This window comes from Echinops telfairi, unplaced genomic scaffold (assembly GCF_000313985.2).
Source record: "Echinops telfairi isolate 266 unplaced genomic scaffold, ASM31398v2 ScPeMD7_2;HRSCAF=8, whole genome shotgun sequence".
NCBI classification, from domain to species: Eukaryota; Metazoa; Chordata; class Mammalia; order Afrosoricida; family Tenrecidae; genus Echinops; species Echinops telfairi.
Genome location: NW_022103898.1, coordinates 77,308,258 through 77,325,517, shown reverse-complemented (window position 1 = coordinate 77,325,517; position 17,260 = coordinate 77,308,258). Strand labels below are relative to the sequence as shown.

The window sequence follows — 17,260 nt, the reverse complement described above, 5'->3', positions numbered from 1 at the left end:
AAAAATGTAGCTGACTTTGGGTAGATGCCTGATCCTAGGTAAGCAGATACTATGTTCTCCTTGTTGGTGTTCTTAGGAATACCGCCCTACTTCGGTACAGGGCGGGGTGTGTACATCTGTGCGAACGTAAGTAGACCTGTTTGTTCACTGGACGATCCCGCTTCCTTCTCAGCATATGTTGGCCATTGGCAGCCTCGACCATGCCCACATTGTACGCCTGCTGGGACTGTGCCCGGGCTCATCTCTGCAGCTCGTCACTCAACATTTACCTCTGGGTTCTCTGCTGGATCATGTGAGACAACATCGGGGGGCCCTGGGACCACAACTGCTGCTCAACTGGGGCGTCCAGATTGCCAAGGTGAGAGGAGCCCGGGGAGCTGCCTGGCTGTCGGCCAGGTGGAGAGGCGGAAAGCAGGAGCGATGCCGTCGGTTGGAACTGATACTGGTCTGGGGACCAACCCTAAGCCTGAGTGGATCACCTCCCCTGTAGGGCATGTACTACCTCGAAGAACATGGCATGGTGCACAGGAATCTGGCTGCTCGCAATGTGCTGCTCAAGTCCCCCAGTCAGGTGCAAGTGGCAGATTTCGGGGTGGCTGACCTGCTGCCACCTGATGATAAGCAGCTCCTACACAGTGAGGCCAAGGTGAGGCGGGGACGCACAGGGCGGGGTCAGGAGGCCGGGGGAAGTGTGGGGCTCGGGAGCCATCTGTAGTCTCTTGCCGAGGCAAGCAGAGGCTGCATAGGAGGTTTAAGGGGAAGAACTGGGACATATCAGAGCAAAAAGAAAAAAAGAAAAGGTGGGGGTAGAACTTGAGGGGTTGCAAATACTAAGAAAATCTGTGGGAAATCAACTGATGACACCTTTCTCCTTAATTCCCCAGACTCCAATTAAGTGGATGGCCCTGGAGAGTATCCACTTTGGGAAATACACACACCAGAGTGACGTCTGGAGCTATGGTCAGTGTATCTGGGTGCCCTCCAGTTAAGACACCCCCCCACCCATCACCCCAGACCCTCCTAGAATTTCTGAGCACTTCGGGTCCAATCACATTCTCCTTGCCCTGCACCTTCACACCTGTGTATCACTGACTACTTCATTGCTCCCGGGACCAGGCGTGACCGTTTGGGAACTGATGACCTTCGGGGCGGAGCCTTACGCAGGGCTGCGGCTGGCTGAAGTACCAGACCTGCTGGAGAAGGGGGAGCGACTGGCACAGCCCCAGATCTGCACCATTGACGTCTACATGGTCATGGTTAAGTGTAAGTTACCTGCTGATCCCCAGGCATTTCCTAACTGGTCTTCCCTCCCCACTCTGTTCACCCCCTATGGCTCTGCCCCTTACACTTTACCCTCAGGTTGGATGATTGATGAGAACATCCGCCCCACCTTTAAAGAACTAGCCAATGAGTTCACCAGGATGGCCCGAGACCCACCTCGTTACCTGGTCATAAAGGTAAGTAGGAACTCGCAGCTAGCAAAGAGATTTAGAGAAATGGCAGCTTTGCTGGGACAAGTGTCCCCTCACCGCCGTCTGTCTGCCTCCATAGAGAGAGAGCGGGCCTGGGCTCACGTCTGGGGCAGGCTCCGTGGCTCTGAGAAACAAGGAACTGGAAGAAGTGGAGTTGGAGCCAGAACTAGACCTGGATCTGGACTTGGAGGCAGAGGACAACCCGGCGAGCACCCTGGACTCTGCTCTCACCCTGCCGCTGGGCACGCTTACTCGACCACGTGGGGTAAGGGTTCTTCCAATTACCCAAGACTCTCCAACATGCCCATCCACATGGAGTGGTTTTCTCTTTCAATGGTATGTAACCTGTCTCTCGCTTCTCTCACCCCAGAGCCAGAGTCTCCGAAGCCCATCATCTGGATATATGCCCATGAACCAGAGTAACCTAGGGGAGGCTTACCAGGTAAGGTCGACCTCTTTGGAAGGAGCAGTTGAAAGGCTAGGGGGCAGAGGGTCTTAGGATTGAGAGGGCCAATGTGGAACACTGTCACTTTTTTTCCCCCAGTTAGCTTTATTTTTTTAGCAGTTTTATTGACCATATAGTTCTCGTACTATACAATCCAGTAGTTGAAATACATTAAAAAGGAGCCGTGCCTGGGTGAGATGAATGGTTGAGTTTTAATCAGGAGCCTGCGGAAGGAAGACACCGACCAGCCCAGTCTCCTTCTAAATACAGCTTTCTTCTTCTTCCCTATTCTCTGCTTCAGTCCCCACAAATTCTCTTCTGTTTCCTCCTTAGGAATCTGCAGTGGGTGAGGGTAGTGAACGGTGCCCACGACCAGCCTCCCTGCACCCAGTGCCTCGGCGACACCTGACATCCGAGTCATCGGAGGGCCACGCGACCGGCTCTGAGGCTGAGCTCCAGGAAAGGGTGTCCATGTATCGGAGCCGGAGCCGGAGCCCGCAGCCCCGGGGGGACAGCGCCTACCACTCCCAGCGCCACAGCCTGCTCACTCCTGTCACCCCACTCTCCCCACCGGGGCTGGAGGAAGAGGATGTCAATGGTTACGTCATGCCAGATACTCACCTTAAAGGTGCCTGGTGTTTCCTAGGGCTTTCCTCAAAATTTCCTCTGATCCTTTTGATCTCGATTCCTCTTAATCCTGTGGTCTCCTCTGGTCAAATCCCTCCCATACTCAATTGTTTTCCCTAACTTTCACCCACTTCCCTAGTGCCCATGACCCTGAGCATTTTCACATCTCCGCCCTTTCTTCTCAACCTTCAGGTACTCCCTCATCCCGGGAAGGCACCCTGTCCTCGGTGGGCCTCAGCTCTGTCCTGGGTACTGAGGAAGAAGATGAAGACGAGGAGTACGAATACATGAACCGGAGGAGAAGGCACAGCCCACCTCGTCCCCCTAGGCCAAGCTCCCTCGAAGAGCTGGGTTATGAATACATGGATGTGGGGTCTGACCTCAGTGCCTCCCTGGGCAGCACCCAGAGTTGCCCGCTCCACCCTACGCCCATCATGCCCACTGCTGGCACAACTCCAGATGAAGACTATGAGTACATGAACCGGCGCCGTGGTGGAGGAGATCCGGGTGGGGATTATGCGTCTATGGGTGCCTGCTCGGCAGCTGAGCAAGGCTATGAAGAGATGAGAGCTTTCCGGGGGCCTGGAAACCATGCTCCCCATGTGCACTATACGCGTCTCAAAACTCTACGGAGCTTAGAAGCCACTGACTCGGCCTTCGACAACCCTGATTACTGGCATAGCAGGCTCCTCCCCAAGGCCAATGCCCAGAGGACATAACCTCTGCTCCCAAGACACTTGCTCCGGAAGCATTTGACGGCAGCTAATGGCTTTAGAGGGTACCCGTCTTCCCTCTCAACTCTCAGCCCCATCTCATCCATCCTAGACAATTCCATTCCACCTACGGAGGCTTTTAAACACCTTTGACACACGATGATTTTGATTTGTAGCCAGCTGCGCACTTTCTTTTCTTTCCCAACCCCAGGAAAGGAAGTTCCCCTTATTTTGCGTGCTTTCCCAATCTGGTTCCCCTGCATCCTCATGGGGGCGCCCTCAAGATATGAAGGATTACTCTTCACACTCTTTTCTTTTAGGCTCTGGTTTACTGGGGACTCAGAGGCCCCTCGGTCTGCCTTTGTTTCCCAGAGGGTCCTGAGGAAGAGGAAGGGAGGGAACTGGCGGGAGGAAGTCAAAGCTGGCCTATGACTGGACACCCTGAAAAGATGGGGAAGCTTAACATTTTGAGGCGCAAAGAGGTTAAGTAAGAGTAGCTATTAATGACTACTATGAATTGAACTTTCACCGTGTGCCAGGCATGACCATGGTTCAACTTCACCTACGTTATCTCACTTAATCTTGACAATTCTGTAAACTCACCTTCACGTCGATTCCAGCTCGGATTGGCCCTGTAGGACAGACGAGAGCTGCCCCCATGGGTGCCTGAGGCTGAAAATCTTTACAGGGGCAGAAGCTCTCAGAGTGCCTGGTGGGTTTTTGCGCCCCCCCCCGGGTTCCTTTATAATTTATAATTCTTTAAGGTGGCTATTACCCGCTTTAACCAATGAGGAAACTGAGCTTTTTTTATGATGTGGCAGATCAGGTTTCACGATCCTCCTGATCTCCCGCATTTACTCTGATATGCACTACATACATTTTAATGCTTCCCACATTCTTGAAGGTGTTAAGGAGAACTGATAAAAGTCAGTAACCCTTGTAAGGGGCATTGTTTTCTTGTTTGTACACTGAATCAAGTCTCATCCCAGTAACTACAGCCTCCTCCCACACCCAGATTCCTCATCTCAGGAAGTTGAGGAGGCCCGAAGGAAAAATAATGACTTTTTTTGGTGTATACCCATACCCATAAGTGCTGTAAATGATCTCTTCGCCCTGACCAAAGGCAGATTCACAAGGGTCCCCCAAATCCATTTTCAGGAGCTATTCTCATCCCTCAGTGAGAACTTTATCATCAACAGGGGAAGGCATGAGGGTATGTACCCCCCTCTAGCTAGACCTCGCTCCCCTTGGATGGGAAACTGGCGGGAAATGTCTGTTTTATCACTGTTGTGTGTTTTTTATATACATATCTGAATAAAAATGCCAATGTCTTTCAGTTTCCTGTCTATCAAATGAAGAAAATGTTCTGTGTGAGCCAAAACAAGCTCTGTCCCCCGGTTGATTCCCACGTAACGTGACCCTATAGGGCAGAGTAGAATTTTCCCCCGTGGGTGTCCAAGGCTGTAGCTCTATATAGGATGAGAAAGCCTTGTCTTTCTCCAGTGGGGCAGCTGGTGGTTTTGAACTGCTGACCTTAAGATTAAGTGTCCAATGCTTAACCAACCACCTTCTTACTCTGCCCCTCAGTAGTGAATAGCAATCAGAGGCGACAGTCCCTCTCTGCCCCGTGTGACATCACCCCCCCAGCTATGTTCTTCCTTAAGGCAAGCACAGTGCACAGCCCTTTCCAGTTAAGGTTGTTTACAGGTAATCAACTGGGAATAACGACGATAAACAAAAACACCATGGGGAAGTTGGGCAAGTCTCTAAGGTGGCTGGTCTTATCTGATGTGCTTCAAGGCTCAAGGTCGGGAATGCCAGATGCTTAAACGGATCCACACAATCTCCGAGCACTTCCCTTGATGCCATTAAGACTCAACTACTGTTGGAACAGTAGTGCCAGCTCACTCCAGTGGGAGTCCAGCCTCCAGATGGGGAGGCTGTAAAGGGCTGATCCCTTTGAGTCAGGGCGCCCTGGCAGGCCTGACTCCCTTGGTGGAGGATCCTCCCACACTGGTTGGCCCCTCTCCAGTCTCCCAGCAACCAGGGACTGGACTGGACCTGCTGGGCCGGTCTCACCACCCACCCCTGGGGTGTGGAGGAGGGCGCGCCTCTGTGCAGGGTGTACACAGTACCCACCCGTCACACCTGCCTGCAAACCTAGTTCCCTGCCGTAGCTCCGCCCCCCTCTATTACGGGCTCTCGCTCGGCGCCCCGGGTCGATGTGGTTTTTCCGGGAGAGACCACGCTGTCCTCATGCTCCCCAACGGCTCCGCCTTCGCGCCGGTGCCTGACCCTTCCCGTCGTGCCCGGCGGTTCCGGCGTGCGAGGCCCGCGGAGGGCGAGGCCCCAGGGCCTGGCGGAGGGGCGCGAGGGGCCTTCTGGGAATTGTAGTTCACACCTCCGCGAGGGCGGCCAGAAGTGGGGGGTGGAAAAGACTCGCTGTCCCAGCGTGCCCCGCGCCTCGGCCCGCGCGCTCCCGGCCCCTCGCTCTCGGCCGCCCGCCCGCTCCTTTGCTTGCTCGCGCTTTCGTTCGCGCTCTCCTCGAGGATCGGGGACTCTGGGCACGGGCTGCGGCCGGGAAGGGAGGCAGAGGCGGAGGCTCAGGGGAAACGAGGCTGCGGCGGGGGTGCTGGGAAGATGTCGGGCGAGGACGAGCAGCAGGAGCAAACTATGGCCGAGGACCTGGTCGTGACCAAGTATAAGATGGGGGGCGACATCGCCAACCGTGAGTGCGGTTTCGGGGGTCGGGGGCTCGAGGCTAAGAGGGCGAGAGAAGGGGCACGATGCCGGTGTGGTCCGGGAGTGGCCGCACCAGTGGAGGCGTGCGGGGTGAGCTGCCGAGGGGTCCGCGCCGGCCCGCTGGGGGCGGCGTGGTGGCCAGCTCCCTCTGGGGTCGGAAGCAGCAGGCCTGGACTGGACTGGACGTGCGGACTCGCGGCGGGAAAGCGCGCCGAGCAGGGCCCTGGGCTGGCTGCGACCCCAGGCCCCCGGTGGTAAAGGGACCCCTGCACTTCTTGACCCCCCGGGCCTCTGGAACAGAAGTGCGGGGGGGCACCAGGTGGGCCTTGGCTCCGATCCGGCTTCCCTCGTTCTGGCAGTCCCGCAGCCACCTCGGAAAGGAAGCGCCCAGCTGTTGGCGACGGAAGCGCCCCTCTGTTTTGTCGCGGCTCCTGGGCGTCAGAAACCGAGCTGGCACGTGTTGCTCCGTCCCCGTGCGGGTCGCTGGCTCCCTTTTTCCCTAGGCTGCCATCCGTGACACCACGTTCCCCACCACGTGCTTTGCTGAAGTCTCCCCGTTTCTGCGCCCGTCCTTTTCTCGTCGAGGCCCCCACCACCCTTGGGCCAGCTCAGGAGATCGTTGGAGGGCACCCCACACACACACACTTTCCCCTAGCATCTAACACACTTTTATTTTTGGAAGGCTAGCTGACTTTGCTTGAGATTACTCATTGCTATGACCCCTCCAATCTGTGCAGGTAGCCCTGGTTAGCCTGACCTCTGAATTGTCCTCAGGAACTTGACAGTTGGGGAGTGTCCGGAGGTGCCCCAGTTACCCATTCGTGTGACCAGCCCTGTAAAGAGGGGTGACTGGTTTTTCGGTTTGCAGAAGACACCCTTGTTCTCAGAACCTTGCTGGGCTGACCGCAAGCAGCTATCCCGCGGCCACTCTAGGGAAGTACTTGGCCACGGGCTTTTCTTTTCAATGGTTTGGACTGAAAAGTAATTGAGGTGGAGGTATTTAGGATGCCTTTGGTCCCGTGGCTGGGATAGCTTTTTTTGGCCCCTTTAATAAAACGCAGATCCAAAAAATGTAACATGAGGTTTAGAAGGGGTTGTAGGGAGGGCATCCAGCACAATGCCTCACAGCACAGTGGGCACTTAGTGTGTGACCCTAACTTTGGGTCCTTGTTAGTTTTGATAGCAATGGTTTGTGTGCGGGGAGTGTTCTTTCTCTTTGTTTGTAACTTCTGGAGTACCTAATGATCCAATTCCAGTTTGGGGGCTTTGGAGGCCACACAGCTCTTCAAGATCAGCTGTAAGTTAAGACTGCTAAAGCCCCGAGACCATGGATTAAGTGCCCTTATATGCTTATGAGGAAATCAGTCTGCATACTTTGAGATTACTAACAACTAATTGAGGTGTCTGAGAAGAAGGTACTATTTAGCAATGCATCAGCTTTGAGTCAGCAACTCTGCCTACCTTCCTGCTGTTTCTGACGCCTATAAATGTCTCTAGTCTGATACCTTGGCCAGAGCCCCCTGAAGTTCACACACACTTGTCCTACCACACTCAAGGTGTCATCTTTGGAAAGGACATGGCCTTGCCTAGAGGGACAGATTAGATATACCTGCTTGTCACATTACATAAAGGAGGGAGGGGAGGGAGTGAGAGCCTCTAGGCCTCAAGGCAGTGGCCCTAAAGGCTTATTAGGGATTCTGAGACTAACTTCTAGGAGTTGCTTGCATCGTAAGTCAATAACACAGGTAATGTTGACATGTTGGGATTCTGTCCCCAGGAGTCCTTCGGTCTTTGGTGGAAGCTTCCAGCTCAGGTGTGTCAGTACTGAGCCTGTGTGAAAAAGGTGACGCCATGATTATGGAAGAGACCGGGAAGATCTTCAAGAAAGAAAAGGAAATGAAAAAAGGTAAAAAACAAAACAACCCCTCTCCCCACCCACCCTGGTTTTCCCTTTTCCGGTCCCGAAGTTTCTGTTGTTTCTTTTTAGCATGGACGTAGCTCTGGATGAGCTAGTTAGAAATTTAAAACGGTGGGACCCAAGCCGTTTCCCACTGCCCCCAAACGGGGCAACGAGCTAATGGACGGACGTTCTCTCTTTGCAGGTATTGCCTTCCCCACCAGCATTTCAGTCAATAACTGTGTGTGTCACTTCTCCCCTTTGAAGAGCGACCAGGACTATATTCTCAAGGAAGGCGATTTGGTAAAAATGTAAGCTAGACCACTTGTCTTCCTGCTACGCGTTATGGACTAGTTCAAAATCACAAGTTCATAAACGTCTAATATCGTACTCGTGCTTTGCAGTGACCTTGGAGTCCACGTGGATGGCTTCATCGCCAACGTGGCGCACACGTTTGTGGTTGATATAGCTGGGGTAGGTACCTGCCTTGAACTGAGTGCAACAGTGGGGAAGGGTTGTTTGCGTGTGTCCCCCACCCCCATCACGTACGTTTTCAGTTGCTAGAGAAGCAGAGAGAAAGGTGAATGTTGACCTTGTATAATGGAAACTCGGGTATTAACTGACCAGCCGAGCTGAAGGGCTCTGGAAGGCACTGATGGCATTTTCTCTTACCTTCAGGGGACCCCAGTGACAGGGCGGAAAGCAGATGTCATTAAGGCGGCTCACCTCTGTGCTGAGGCTGCCTTACGCCTCGTCAAACCTGGAAACCAGGTGAGCGGTTTTGTCCAGTTTTAAAACCTGTGAGAGGGAAGGTGCATTTGTCACCTGTAGCTCCCTGCCATCGATGCAAACTCCAGGGTAGACCTGCCCTGCGCGTCTCTAAGACTGACTCGTTGCAAGATTAGAAAGGCTCATCGTTTTCCTGTGGGGCGGCTGCTGGTTGTGCCCTGCTGGCTCTTCCCTGAGCCCAGTACATAACCACTCAGTAGCAGTCAAATCTGAAAAGGACATCAAATAATAAACCAGTGCCAGAAAGAGTAAAAGTTAGGCCTCTACTTTTCCAATGATATTCACAAGTACTGGATGATAAGGTTCCCGGATGTGAATGCTCGGAAAGATACCAGCTGTCACTGGACTTGCAAATTTCCAGAGATCCCTTGTCCTTTTTCTCCCCTGTTCTGTGCTCTCGGTCCTCATTCTTAGCGCTGTTTTTTTCTCCCAGGCCATTTTATTGAGAATACAGATAACATATCATTCCATAGTTTTCATTCCTCACTTGTAATCGATGTGTAGTGCAGTTTATTGCCCTTGTTTTATAATTGCATTGTTTTATTTAATTCTGTGCTTTTAGTTTCCTTATTGTGGCAGTCGACTCCCTAGAGCTGCTAGGAAGTACTTTGAACAGTGCCTGGTACCTGAAGCCCTCATTAGGTCTTATTTTACATTTTGGTTATCTCATATTGTGTGACTTCCCAGGAGGTGGGGTGGATAGGATATAATTATATGTCAGGCTGCCTGCGGTCACACCCTATTACTTGCTGTCCCCAAATACATTTGAACTCAGATTTCCACGCTATAAATGGGAAAAACAAAACTGCCCTGTTCTCACAGTTAGTTTTGGGAGCCATTAAAATTGTCTGTGCAAAGTGTTTAGAACAGTACTTGACAATAGATATTAGCTGTGATGGGTTATCCCCTTTGAGGATGATCAGGTCACATTTGAAAGAGGAGAGAACGGAAAATGGGCCTCTGCTGCCTGGGTGCCGGCCCTCATAGGTTAGAGTACCAGGTGCACCACCAGAGCAAAGCCTGGACCGATGACCAGGTTCTCCCACGCCATACTCTCTTCAGCCTGGACAATCATTTAACCTTCCTGGGCTGCAATTTCCTTATTTTCTCGTTTTCCCAAATTGTGTAATCAGACCAGGTTTGTGAACGTGTTTTGTGAAATATGTAAGTGTGAGGACTTTCATAGATCTGAGGGATCTGGTGTTAATGAAGTGAAAAGCCAGGGAGACCCATGACACTGGACAGGAAGCTAGTAGAATTCTCAGCTTTTCTGTTGCACTTATTCTCTGGGTAGGAGACTTACCATGGACCCCTGCATCTGACCTTTTACGTGATCTTGTGTTTTGTAGAACACACAAGTGACAGAAGCCTGGAACAAAGTTGCCCATTCGTTTAATTGCACGCCGATAGAAGGTGAGCCCTCAGATACAGGGTTGAGAGTTGGAGGGAGAGTGGTTTGCAGAATCAAGGCTTTTGGTCCCTGGAGGACCCATCCTGGCTCTAGCTGCAGCTAGACCAGAAACCTCAGGGCCCAGGGTTCCCAGAGCCAGGCACTTTCTCTCTCGCTGCCTGCCCCATGGAACTAGTGAGGTGGGTAGAGTTAGAAGCCTTTCGAATTCCCTGGTGACTGGCACCTCAGGCTTTAATCCATCTTGTCTGCAGGTATGCTATCACACCAACTGAAGCAGCATGTCATCGATGGAGAGAAAACCATTATCCAGAATCCCACAGACCAACAGAAGTAGGTGCCCATCCACTTCTCACCTTCATACCAGGCTACCAGTCAACTTCCATGTTCTCGACCTAACCCGGTCCACTTTCTCTCCAAACTCCTAGACCTACTTCTTTCTCTTACTGGTTGCTTTTCTCGCTCTGCCTTTTAGGAAGGACCATGAAAAGGCTGAGTTTGAAGTACACGAGGTATATGCTGTGGATGTTCTTGTCAGCTCAGGAGAGGGCAAGGTGAGGTTTCGCAGAACTAGCTCAGGCTGGGGAGGGGGGGTCATCATAAGGGTGTGTTGGAAGAGCACGGCCCGAATGTGACCGGACTGACTCTTTTAGGCCAAAGATGCAGGACAGAGAACCACCATCTATAAACGGGACCCCTCTAAACAATACGGTCTGAAAATGAAAACGTCACGGGCCTTCTTCAGCGAGGTGGAGAGACGTTTCGATGCCATGCCGTTTACTCTAAGGTACTGCACTTGCCAGGGGATGGCGCCTAACCTCAGGCTTATGCTTAGTGTTGCTCTCCTGCTTTAGGGGTGTGTGGCGGGGGGGAATAAGCCGAGTGCCAGAGCCTGTACTTTAAGACTAGGCAAAAGGGGAGAGGCAAGACCTGGGAAGTGAGTAAAAAGGTAGGGCTGCAGGGGTGGAAGTGGGGGGTGGGTTAAGAATACATGAATTATTTTTCCCTTCCCTCCCCAGAGCATTTGAAGATGAGAAGAAGGCCCGGATGGGTGTGGTAGAGTGCGCCAAACATGAACTGCTGCAACCATTTAATGTTCTCTATGAGAAGGAGGGTGAGTTCTTAGAAGAGAATGTTGCCTTTGGAGCCTCTTGTCACGTAGGTCCCGCGCGTACACCCCCCCACCCCCCCGTCCTATGACATGTGGAAAAGAGACATCCAAATCCCTTTGGTTTGTTTCTCCCCTAGGCGAGTTTGTTGCCCAGTTTAAATTTACAGTTCTGCTCATGCCCAATGGCCCCATGCGGATAACCAGTGGTCCCTTTGAGCCTGACATCTACAAGTCTGAGATGGAGGTCCAGGACGCAGAGCTGAAGGTTAGTGTGGGGTGGAAAGTGAGGAGCAAGGGTTAAATGTCAGCCACACTCGGAAAAGAGCTACAGTCCGAGTGCAGTCCTCTGTGTTGGTGCGTACTTCACTCTCCTCCTAATTGATGCCGCTCCATCTTGTTTGCCAGGCTCTCCTCCAGAGTTCAGCAAGCCGGAAAACTCAAAAAAAGAAAAAAAAGAAGGTGTGCTAATGATCATCCCTATCTGGCAGGGTGAACCTGATCCCTCTTCGTTCTACCTTCCTGGGTGGTTAGGGGTAATTTATGTACCTTGATCTCTCCCCACCCCACCTTCCCTCCAACCCCCAACCCCAGCCTGCACTTAAGGTGATTGTCCTTGGCTCTCCCTCCCAACTGACGTGGGTGCTCTTTCTCCTTGCCCCGAATTAGGCCTCCAAGACTGCAGAGAATGCCACCAGTGGGGAAACGTTAGAAGAGAATGAAGCTGGGGATTGAGGTGGGTCCCATCTCCCCAGGCTTGCCACTCCTGCCTCTTCCCCTTCCCACCACACCCCAGGCTCTGTGAAGTGCAGGTCGCCTTCTCCATCCAGGACCACCAGCAGAGCGGGGTCTCCCTGCCCAACCCCATCCCCCAACCCATCCCTTTCCAACAACAACCAGCTCCAACGGACTCTGGTCTCGGGAGGCCAGGCTTCCCAGCGACCGAAGACTACTCTAAATAGAAAAAAAAGAAATTGAGTAATAAAATCAGGAGTCAAAATCCATCGTCTTCAAGCCCCTCTTTATAGCCTTTTTCTACTACTGTGCTTGGTCTAGGTTTGTGGCCCGACAACGCAGCAGGGAGGAGGCTAAATTAGCCACAACAACGAAAACTGAGCTGAAATTTGTTTATGCCGTTCCAATGTCAGCATTTTCTCATCGGTGGGGCTTTTACTTTTTTCACTTTGCTAAACATTTTATCTCGCTTGCAGATTGTTTTATTCACATAGGACCGGCTTCCCTCTTGTCCAGGCTGTCTGATCAGGCCCCTCCCGTTTCTAGGAGCCGGAGCCTGCATTCACCAATGGGCTCTCATCTCAAATGAGTCTTTGCTCACTTTAGTTGTGCAGAATTTTGTTTCCCCCTTTTCCCTTTTCACTCCCACCAAGCTGTAAGGAAGTAAATCCGTCTCAGCCATGTCCTTCTCTTTCGGGTCAGTCAGATCTTCCCTTGCTCCATCTTCTACAAATCAGAGTTGGAAGCTCAACTGGTTTGTTCCCTGTGTGTGGTCTTTTGAGCTGTCCCCTTTGAAAGCGCAGGGCCCAGAGGAACAGACTGACAGGAATGCTAACAACTGGCTTTCTGAAGCCGGACTCGGACTGGATGGATTGCTGGGGTTTGGAGAGGTGATGGATTTAGTACAAACTCTGGCATGCTGTGCCGGCAAACTAGGGCTCCCACTAATTTATGAGGTTTTTTAACATTGAAAATGAGATGTCATTAAAATAAATTTGGATTTGGTCATACCGATGTGCATTTTTGTATGCTGCTCTTATTTGATTGGCAGGGAGGGGGGACGGGGGGTGTCTGTTGAGAAAGTGTTCATTAATTGAAATTGTTTGTAGTACCAAATGAGTATTCAACCTTCCTTATCCAAGAATATTTAGGAGTTGGGAAGACACAAAGCCTGGGATCTCTCAATTATAATCAAGTCAATTGCCTATAGGAAATGGGAGTTTGTGATTTAATTTTCTGAAGTAGAAATGTATCACTTGTTGACACTAGGGCATTTGATGTACTGCAAAAAAAAAACACTACAAGTATCGACAAAGCCAAGAAGAACGATTTTAGATTTTTACTATTGAATAATAAAAATAAAATAACCAAAATTCCTATCTTCCGAGCATTTCTTTTTTATCCGTTTTCTATTAACTCTGCTTTAGTACTCCTAGATGTTTTGTTAAATATCTTACATGTGAGCCACTGCTGACCTGGAGCTCTTCAAATGAACAACATAACCTGGGTCTCTCTAGATCTTATCCTTTAGTAGGAAATCTTACCACTGGGAAGATTCTGGTGATCTCAACACACAATTCTGCTAGAATCTTAAATGTACATTACACATAATATACAATGGTATATATTTTATCTTTCTATTCCACTTTTCCACTACCTTTTTGAAGCCCTCTATTTGTTTTCAAAAAGTAGTCGTGTTCCGACCATAAGTTACTTAATGCACTTTAACAAATCAAAAAGAAAAGTAGGTGAAGGGAGACAGGACGATATAATTGAAGATAATAATTATAAATTATCAAGGATTCTTGGAAAACAAAACAAAAAAATACTATCTTAAAAAACAAAAAGGAGCTGATGCCAAGGGCTCAAGTAGAATGTTTTGAAAATGTTAATGACAATATATGTACAAGTGCTTAATATAACTGAATGATGATTGCCATGAAATTTGTAAGAACCTCCCCCCCAATAAAGTGGTTAAAAAAATTTAAATCCAAAAAATAATAAGTTTAAAAAATAAAAGAACAAAAAATTACCAAGGGTTCATGAGGGAGGGAGGGAAAAAACAAGGGCTCAAGTAGAAAAAGTGCTTTGAGAATGATGGCAACAAATGTGCTTTACACAATCGATGAATGTATGAGTAGTGATTTAAAACGCAAATTTAAAAATTTGAAATTGAGTCCATCCTTATGCCCTTTGAAGGGCAGGCTAGATCTGCCCTACAGCGGTTCTGAGGCTGGGCTGTTAATCACCAGGATGGCAGTTTTTGTATACACAAATCGCCACACCTTTCTTATGCAGTGCAGCGAGGAGGGTCAAGCCACACCTTTTGGTTAGCTGAGTGCTTTGTCAACTCGAGTTCTTTTTCACACTAAGATTTTTTGTAGTCAAGTCTGGTAATTCTGACCTTACCATGAGCCTAGTAAATTCGCAACATTCTTGCCACAGAACATGCATAGTCTTCCCTTCTGCACGTGCTCTGGGGCTTGATCTTCACCCCTAGGGCAAATTGCTGTGACATTTTAACCGAACTTTGCCGTGGCGTCGCTACCGTGCCCCCGTGGGTTTCCAATGAAACGAAAGTAGAGTAGAAAGCCCCATCTTTCGAAATATTTCAATAAATTCCTGATGACATGCTGCTAATGGCTAATGACTGCTTTTCATTCTCCAGCGGTTTTAGGTTCACTTCTTTAATATTGGCAGCTTTACCCACGCCATTTTACATTCCTCCATATGCTAATATCTAGCTTCTTGAGTAGTTCCGAAATCGACCTCCTTCCAGCAATTTAATGCAGAAATAAAGCAAACCTAGTAAGACAAATTAAGAATGTTTACGTCCGCACGAACCCACAGCAAAATGGAGGGTTCCTCCAGGTAACTGCAATTCCCATAAGGCAACGAAAGGCAAGGCGGAAGTCACTCCTCACCGAAACCCGCGGTGTCACGCCGAAAGATGCTCACTTTAGAATACTCTGACCTGCGCGGTGAAATCTGGGGGAGAAGGAATTCTCAACAAATTAAAATACTCTGTTTCCCAAGAGAATTAACAATGTGTCCGCTCAAAATCCCTAGGTCTTGGAAATCATTGAGAGTCTCCTCCGGAGCCCCGCCTCCCTAAGCCCCGCCCCGGAGGCGGGGCAGGAAATGACGTCACTGAGGAGCCCATAAAAGCGCTGGAGGCGGGCCTCTAACTCTCTCTGGGCTTTAGCGCCATCTTGTTAGGTCAGTGTTTGTTGGGTGCCTGGGTTTCGCGTACAATCCATTAACATCTGCCTGCTGTATTTAACATCATCTCAGCAAACTAACTGTAGCTTTCTCCTTTCTCTCTCTAGAAACCTCCGAGCCATGAGAGCCAAGGTGAGTGGTCCTGAGCAGTGAATTCAGGCGGTAGGTGCTGGCGGCGACTGGGGCAAACTCCCTAGACAGGGAAGTCCGCCATGGTACCTGAGCGCCTAGTTTTCAAGGGTGTCCATGTACTACAGGGAAAGGAAGGCGAGTTTGCGGGGGACTCTGAGGAGTTGGTGGGTAGATATTGGAAGAAGTCCGAGTTAGAGGACCGCGCGAGATGGGGGTCGGCATCGGAGATCCCAATTAATGGGGTGGCAGCGACTGAGGCCTGCCTCATAGTGAACCGGCCTGGTATTAAATGATGCGTTTGAGACTTCGACTTAATCTGTCACCCAAGTTACTGATTGCGTTGTATTCTGTGCTTCTGTTTTGATCGGTTGGCAGTGGAGGAAGAAGAGAATGCGCAGGTATGTTGAACACCGCGGCAGCAAGGGGGCGGGGGCGGGCATTCTGCTCAGAAACCCCAACTGGGTGAAACATTGGAAGACAGTAAAACCGCAATGCAATATTCCATGTCTTACATCCACATGTCAACAAGGTGGGACACAAAGGCGGGGGCTTGGTGACACAAATTGTATCCACTCATTCTTTTTTCTCCCCAGACTGAAGCGCAAGAGAAGAAAGATGAGGCAGAGGTCCAAGTAAAGCAACCGGGCGCCCCCTCCGAAGCCACAGCTGCAGGACTATGGAGTGCCTGAGGCCAGGACGCTGCTACAAGCTGTTGACTGCGTGCTACCCACCGTCTCCGCATCTGAAACTTCCGTCGCCATTCGATCGCCGAGAGACCCGGCCCCTTGCTCAACACCCAACCAGTCCGGCTTTGCTCCTTTGCCCCGGACCTCAGACATTCTGGACTCGTTCTGTCCTCAGTTGTGGCTCGATGTAATGTGCACAATAAACCATCTCTTCTGCTGTCTTGGCTGAGGAACAAATCGTCTTGTCCTGTGATACTTTCTCGGTTCTGTTCGGTGGAGGGCATTCGGTAGCAATAACTGACAGCGCCGCCTTGTCGGTGATGACCCGTGCGGCGGAGGAAGTTAGAAAGCTATTCGGGCACGGAGCGGGTGCGTGAGGTGCAGCTGCTACATAGTAGTCCTCACTGCGAGAAAGACCTTTGGTACCCTGGGGAGCTAAGCTATTAGGTTTGGGCTAAATGGTGATTAACAGCTTTTCACGGCACGTGGGAAAGTATCTGCTTTGCGGCGCTGCGTAAGTCAGGTTGCCATGGTTACGCGCAAGGTTTCCTGGGAATTTCCTGTGGCTAGCTCAAGCACTTGGCTCGCCATAGAGTCTACTTCCGGGTCTAGTGGCTAGAGCGGCATTTCTTCCGCAGGAAGCGGAAGGACGTCCGGGTGGGCGGCTCTTTGTCGAAGCTAGAGGACCGGCAGGCGGCAGCAGCAACTACGGCGGCGGCGGCGGCAGGTGAGGGAGGCGGGAGAGTTAGGTGGAGGCCGCGCCCGGAAGGGAGGAGTCTGGGCAGCCCAGCGACTGGGCTCAGCCGGTCCACACATGGCCCCCGGGAACGGGCTGGCTCGTGTTCACACGCCGTGGTCGAGCCCCTCTTCCGACTGATCTTATTTCGCGAGCAAACACCAGCTCCGTGACGTCACAACCCTGCCCATCCCCTCAGCTTGATGTCACCGGGAGCTCTGCCCTCCTCCCCCCTTTCATTTCGCGCTCCTCGAGTGTCCTGTTCAGCTGTTCAGCGGCACTGCACGAAGCTCTCCAACTTTAAAGACTTGCTGCGGGGAAACTCCTGTGGGTTTTTTTTGCCAACTCTGGGATGTTAGACGAAGCGTCATAATCACCGCCCCCAATTGTGCTCCGTCTTCCCACTCACTGAGTCGCTGCCCTTGCACAACGAGGACTCTTTCGGTGCTCCTAATCCCAATCCGAGGCCCACATCTGGTCCTCACAGTCGCTTTCATTTGGCTCAGGGCACACTCCTCAGTCTTTGTTTTCTAACTCATTTTCTCAGC

The 17,260-nt window shown here is 51.0% G+C and overlaps 2 protein-coding genes and 1 long non-coding RNA gene across 4 annotated transcripts in view; all 3 read left to right on the top strand.

The window, feature by feature from the left end:
• The window catches only part of ERBB3 (erb-b2 receptor tyrosine kinase 3), a 22,477-nt gene extending 19,045 nt beyond the window's left edge, over positions 1–3,432 (top strand). Inside the window, 9 exon segments of the mRNA XM_045289061.1 lie at positions 77–358; positions 491–646; positions 885–960; positions 1,117–1,263; positions 1,360–1,457; positions 1,552–1,737; positions 1,843–1,914; positions 2,251–2,545; positions 2,737–3,432. Coding sequence (XP_045144996.1) covers positions 77–358; positions 491–646; positions 885–960; positions 1,117–1,263; positions 1,360–1,457; positions 1,552–1,737; positions 1,843–1,914; positions 2,251–2,545; positions 2,737–3,263 — 1,839 coding nt within the window. The 3' untranslated portion in view covers positions 3,264–3,432.
• Positions 3,433–5,770: 2,338 nt separating this feature from the next.
• PA2G4 (proliferation-associated 2G4) lies at positions 5,771–12,950 on the top strand. Of its 2 annotated transcripts, XM_045292362.1 has the most exons (14): positions 5,771–5,985; positions 7,777–7,905; positions 8,102–8,207; positions 8,301–8,370; positions 8,575–8,667; positions 10,035–10,098; positions 10,348–10,426; positions 10,569–10,647; positions 10,747–10,880; positions 11,113–11,207; positions 11,342–11,469; positions 11,610–11,663; positions 11,871–11,937; positions 12,258–12,950. In XM_045292362.1, exons 1-13 carry the CDS (start codon positions 5,898–5,900, stop codon positions 11,934–11,936), a joined length of 1,185 nt encoding a protein of 394 aa, XP_045148297.1. In that variant the 5' UTR covers positions 5,771–5,897; the 3' UTR covers position 11,937; positions 12,258–12,950. The 2 variants fall into 2 exon arrangements, with proteins under 2 accessions (XP_045148297.1, XP_004700624.1); XM_004700567.2 differs by having other exon boundaries at positions 11,871–12,950.
• Positions 12,951–15,156: 2,206 nt separating this feature from the next.
• On the top strand, positions 15,157–16,214 carry LOC123521902. The gene is made up of 3 exons (XR_006680251.1): positions 15,157–15,290; positions 15,666–15,688; positions 15,884–16,214. It is a non-coding gene; the product is annotated as an uncharacterized LOC123521902 (long non-coding RNA).
• Positions 16,215–17,260: the final 1,046 nt, after the last annotated feature.

What these genes read in the sequence shown, in the direction of transcription:
- PA2G4 (XM_045292362.1), top strand. Translation starts at nt 5,898, where the DNA reads ATGTCGGGCGAGGACGAGCAGCAGGAGCAAACTATGGCCGAGGACCTG. An exon ending in TAATTGCACGCCGATAGAAG is followed by an intron (nt 10,099 to 10,347) that starts GTGAGCCCTCAG and finishes TCTTGTCTGCAG; the next exon opens with GTATGCTATCACACCAACTG. An exon ending in AAAAAAAGAAAAAAAAGAAG is followed by an intron (nt 11,664 to 11,870) that starts GTGTGCTAATGA and finishes GCCCCGAATTAG; the next exon opens with GCCTCCAAGACTGCAGAGAA.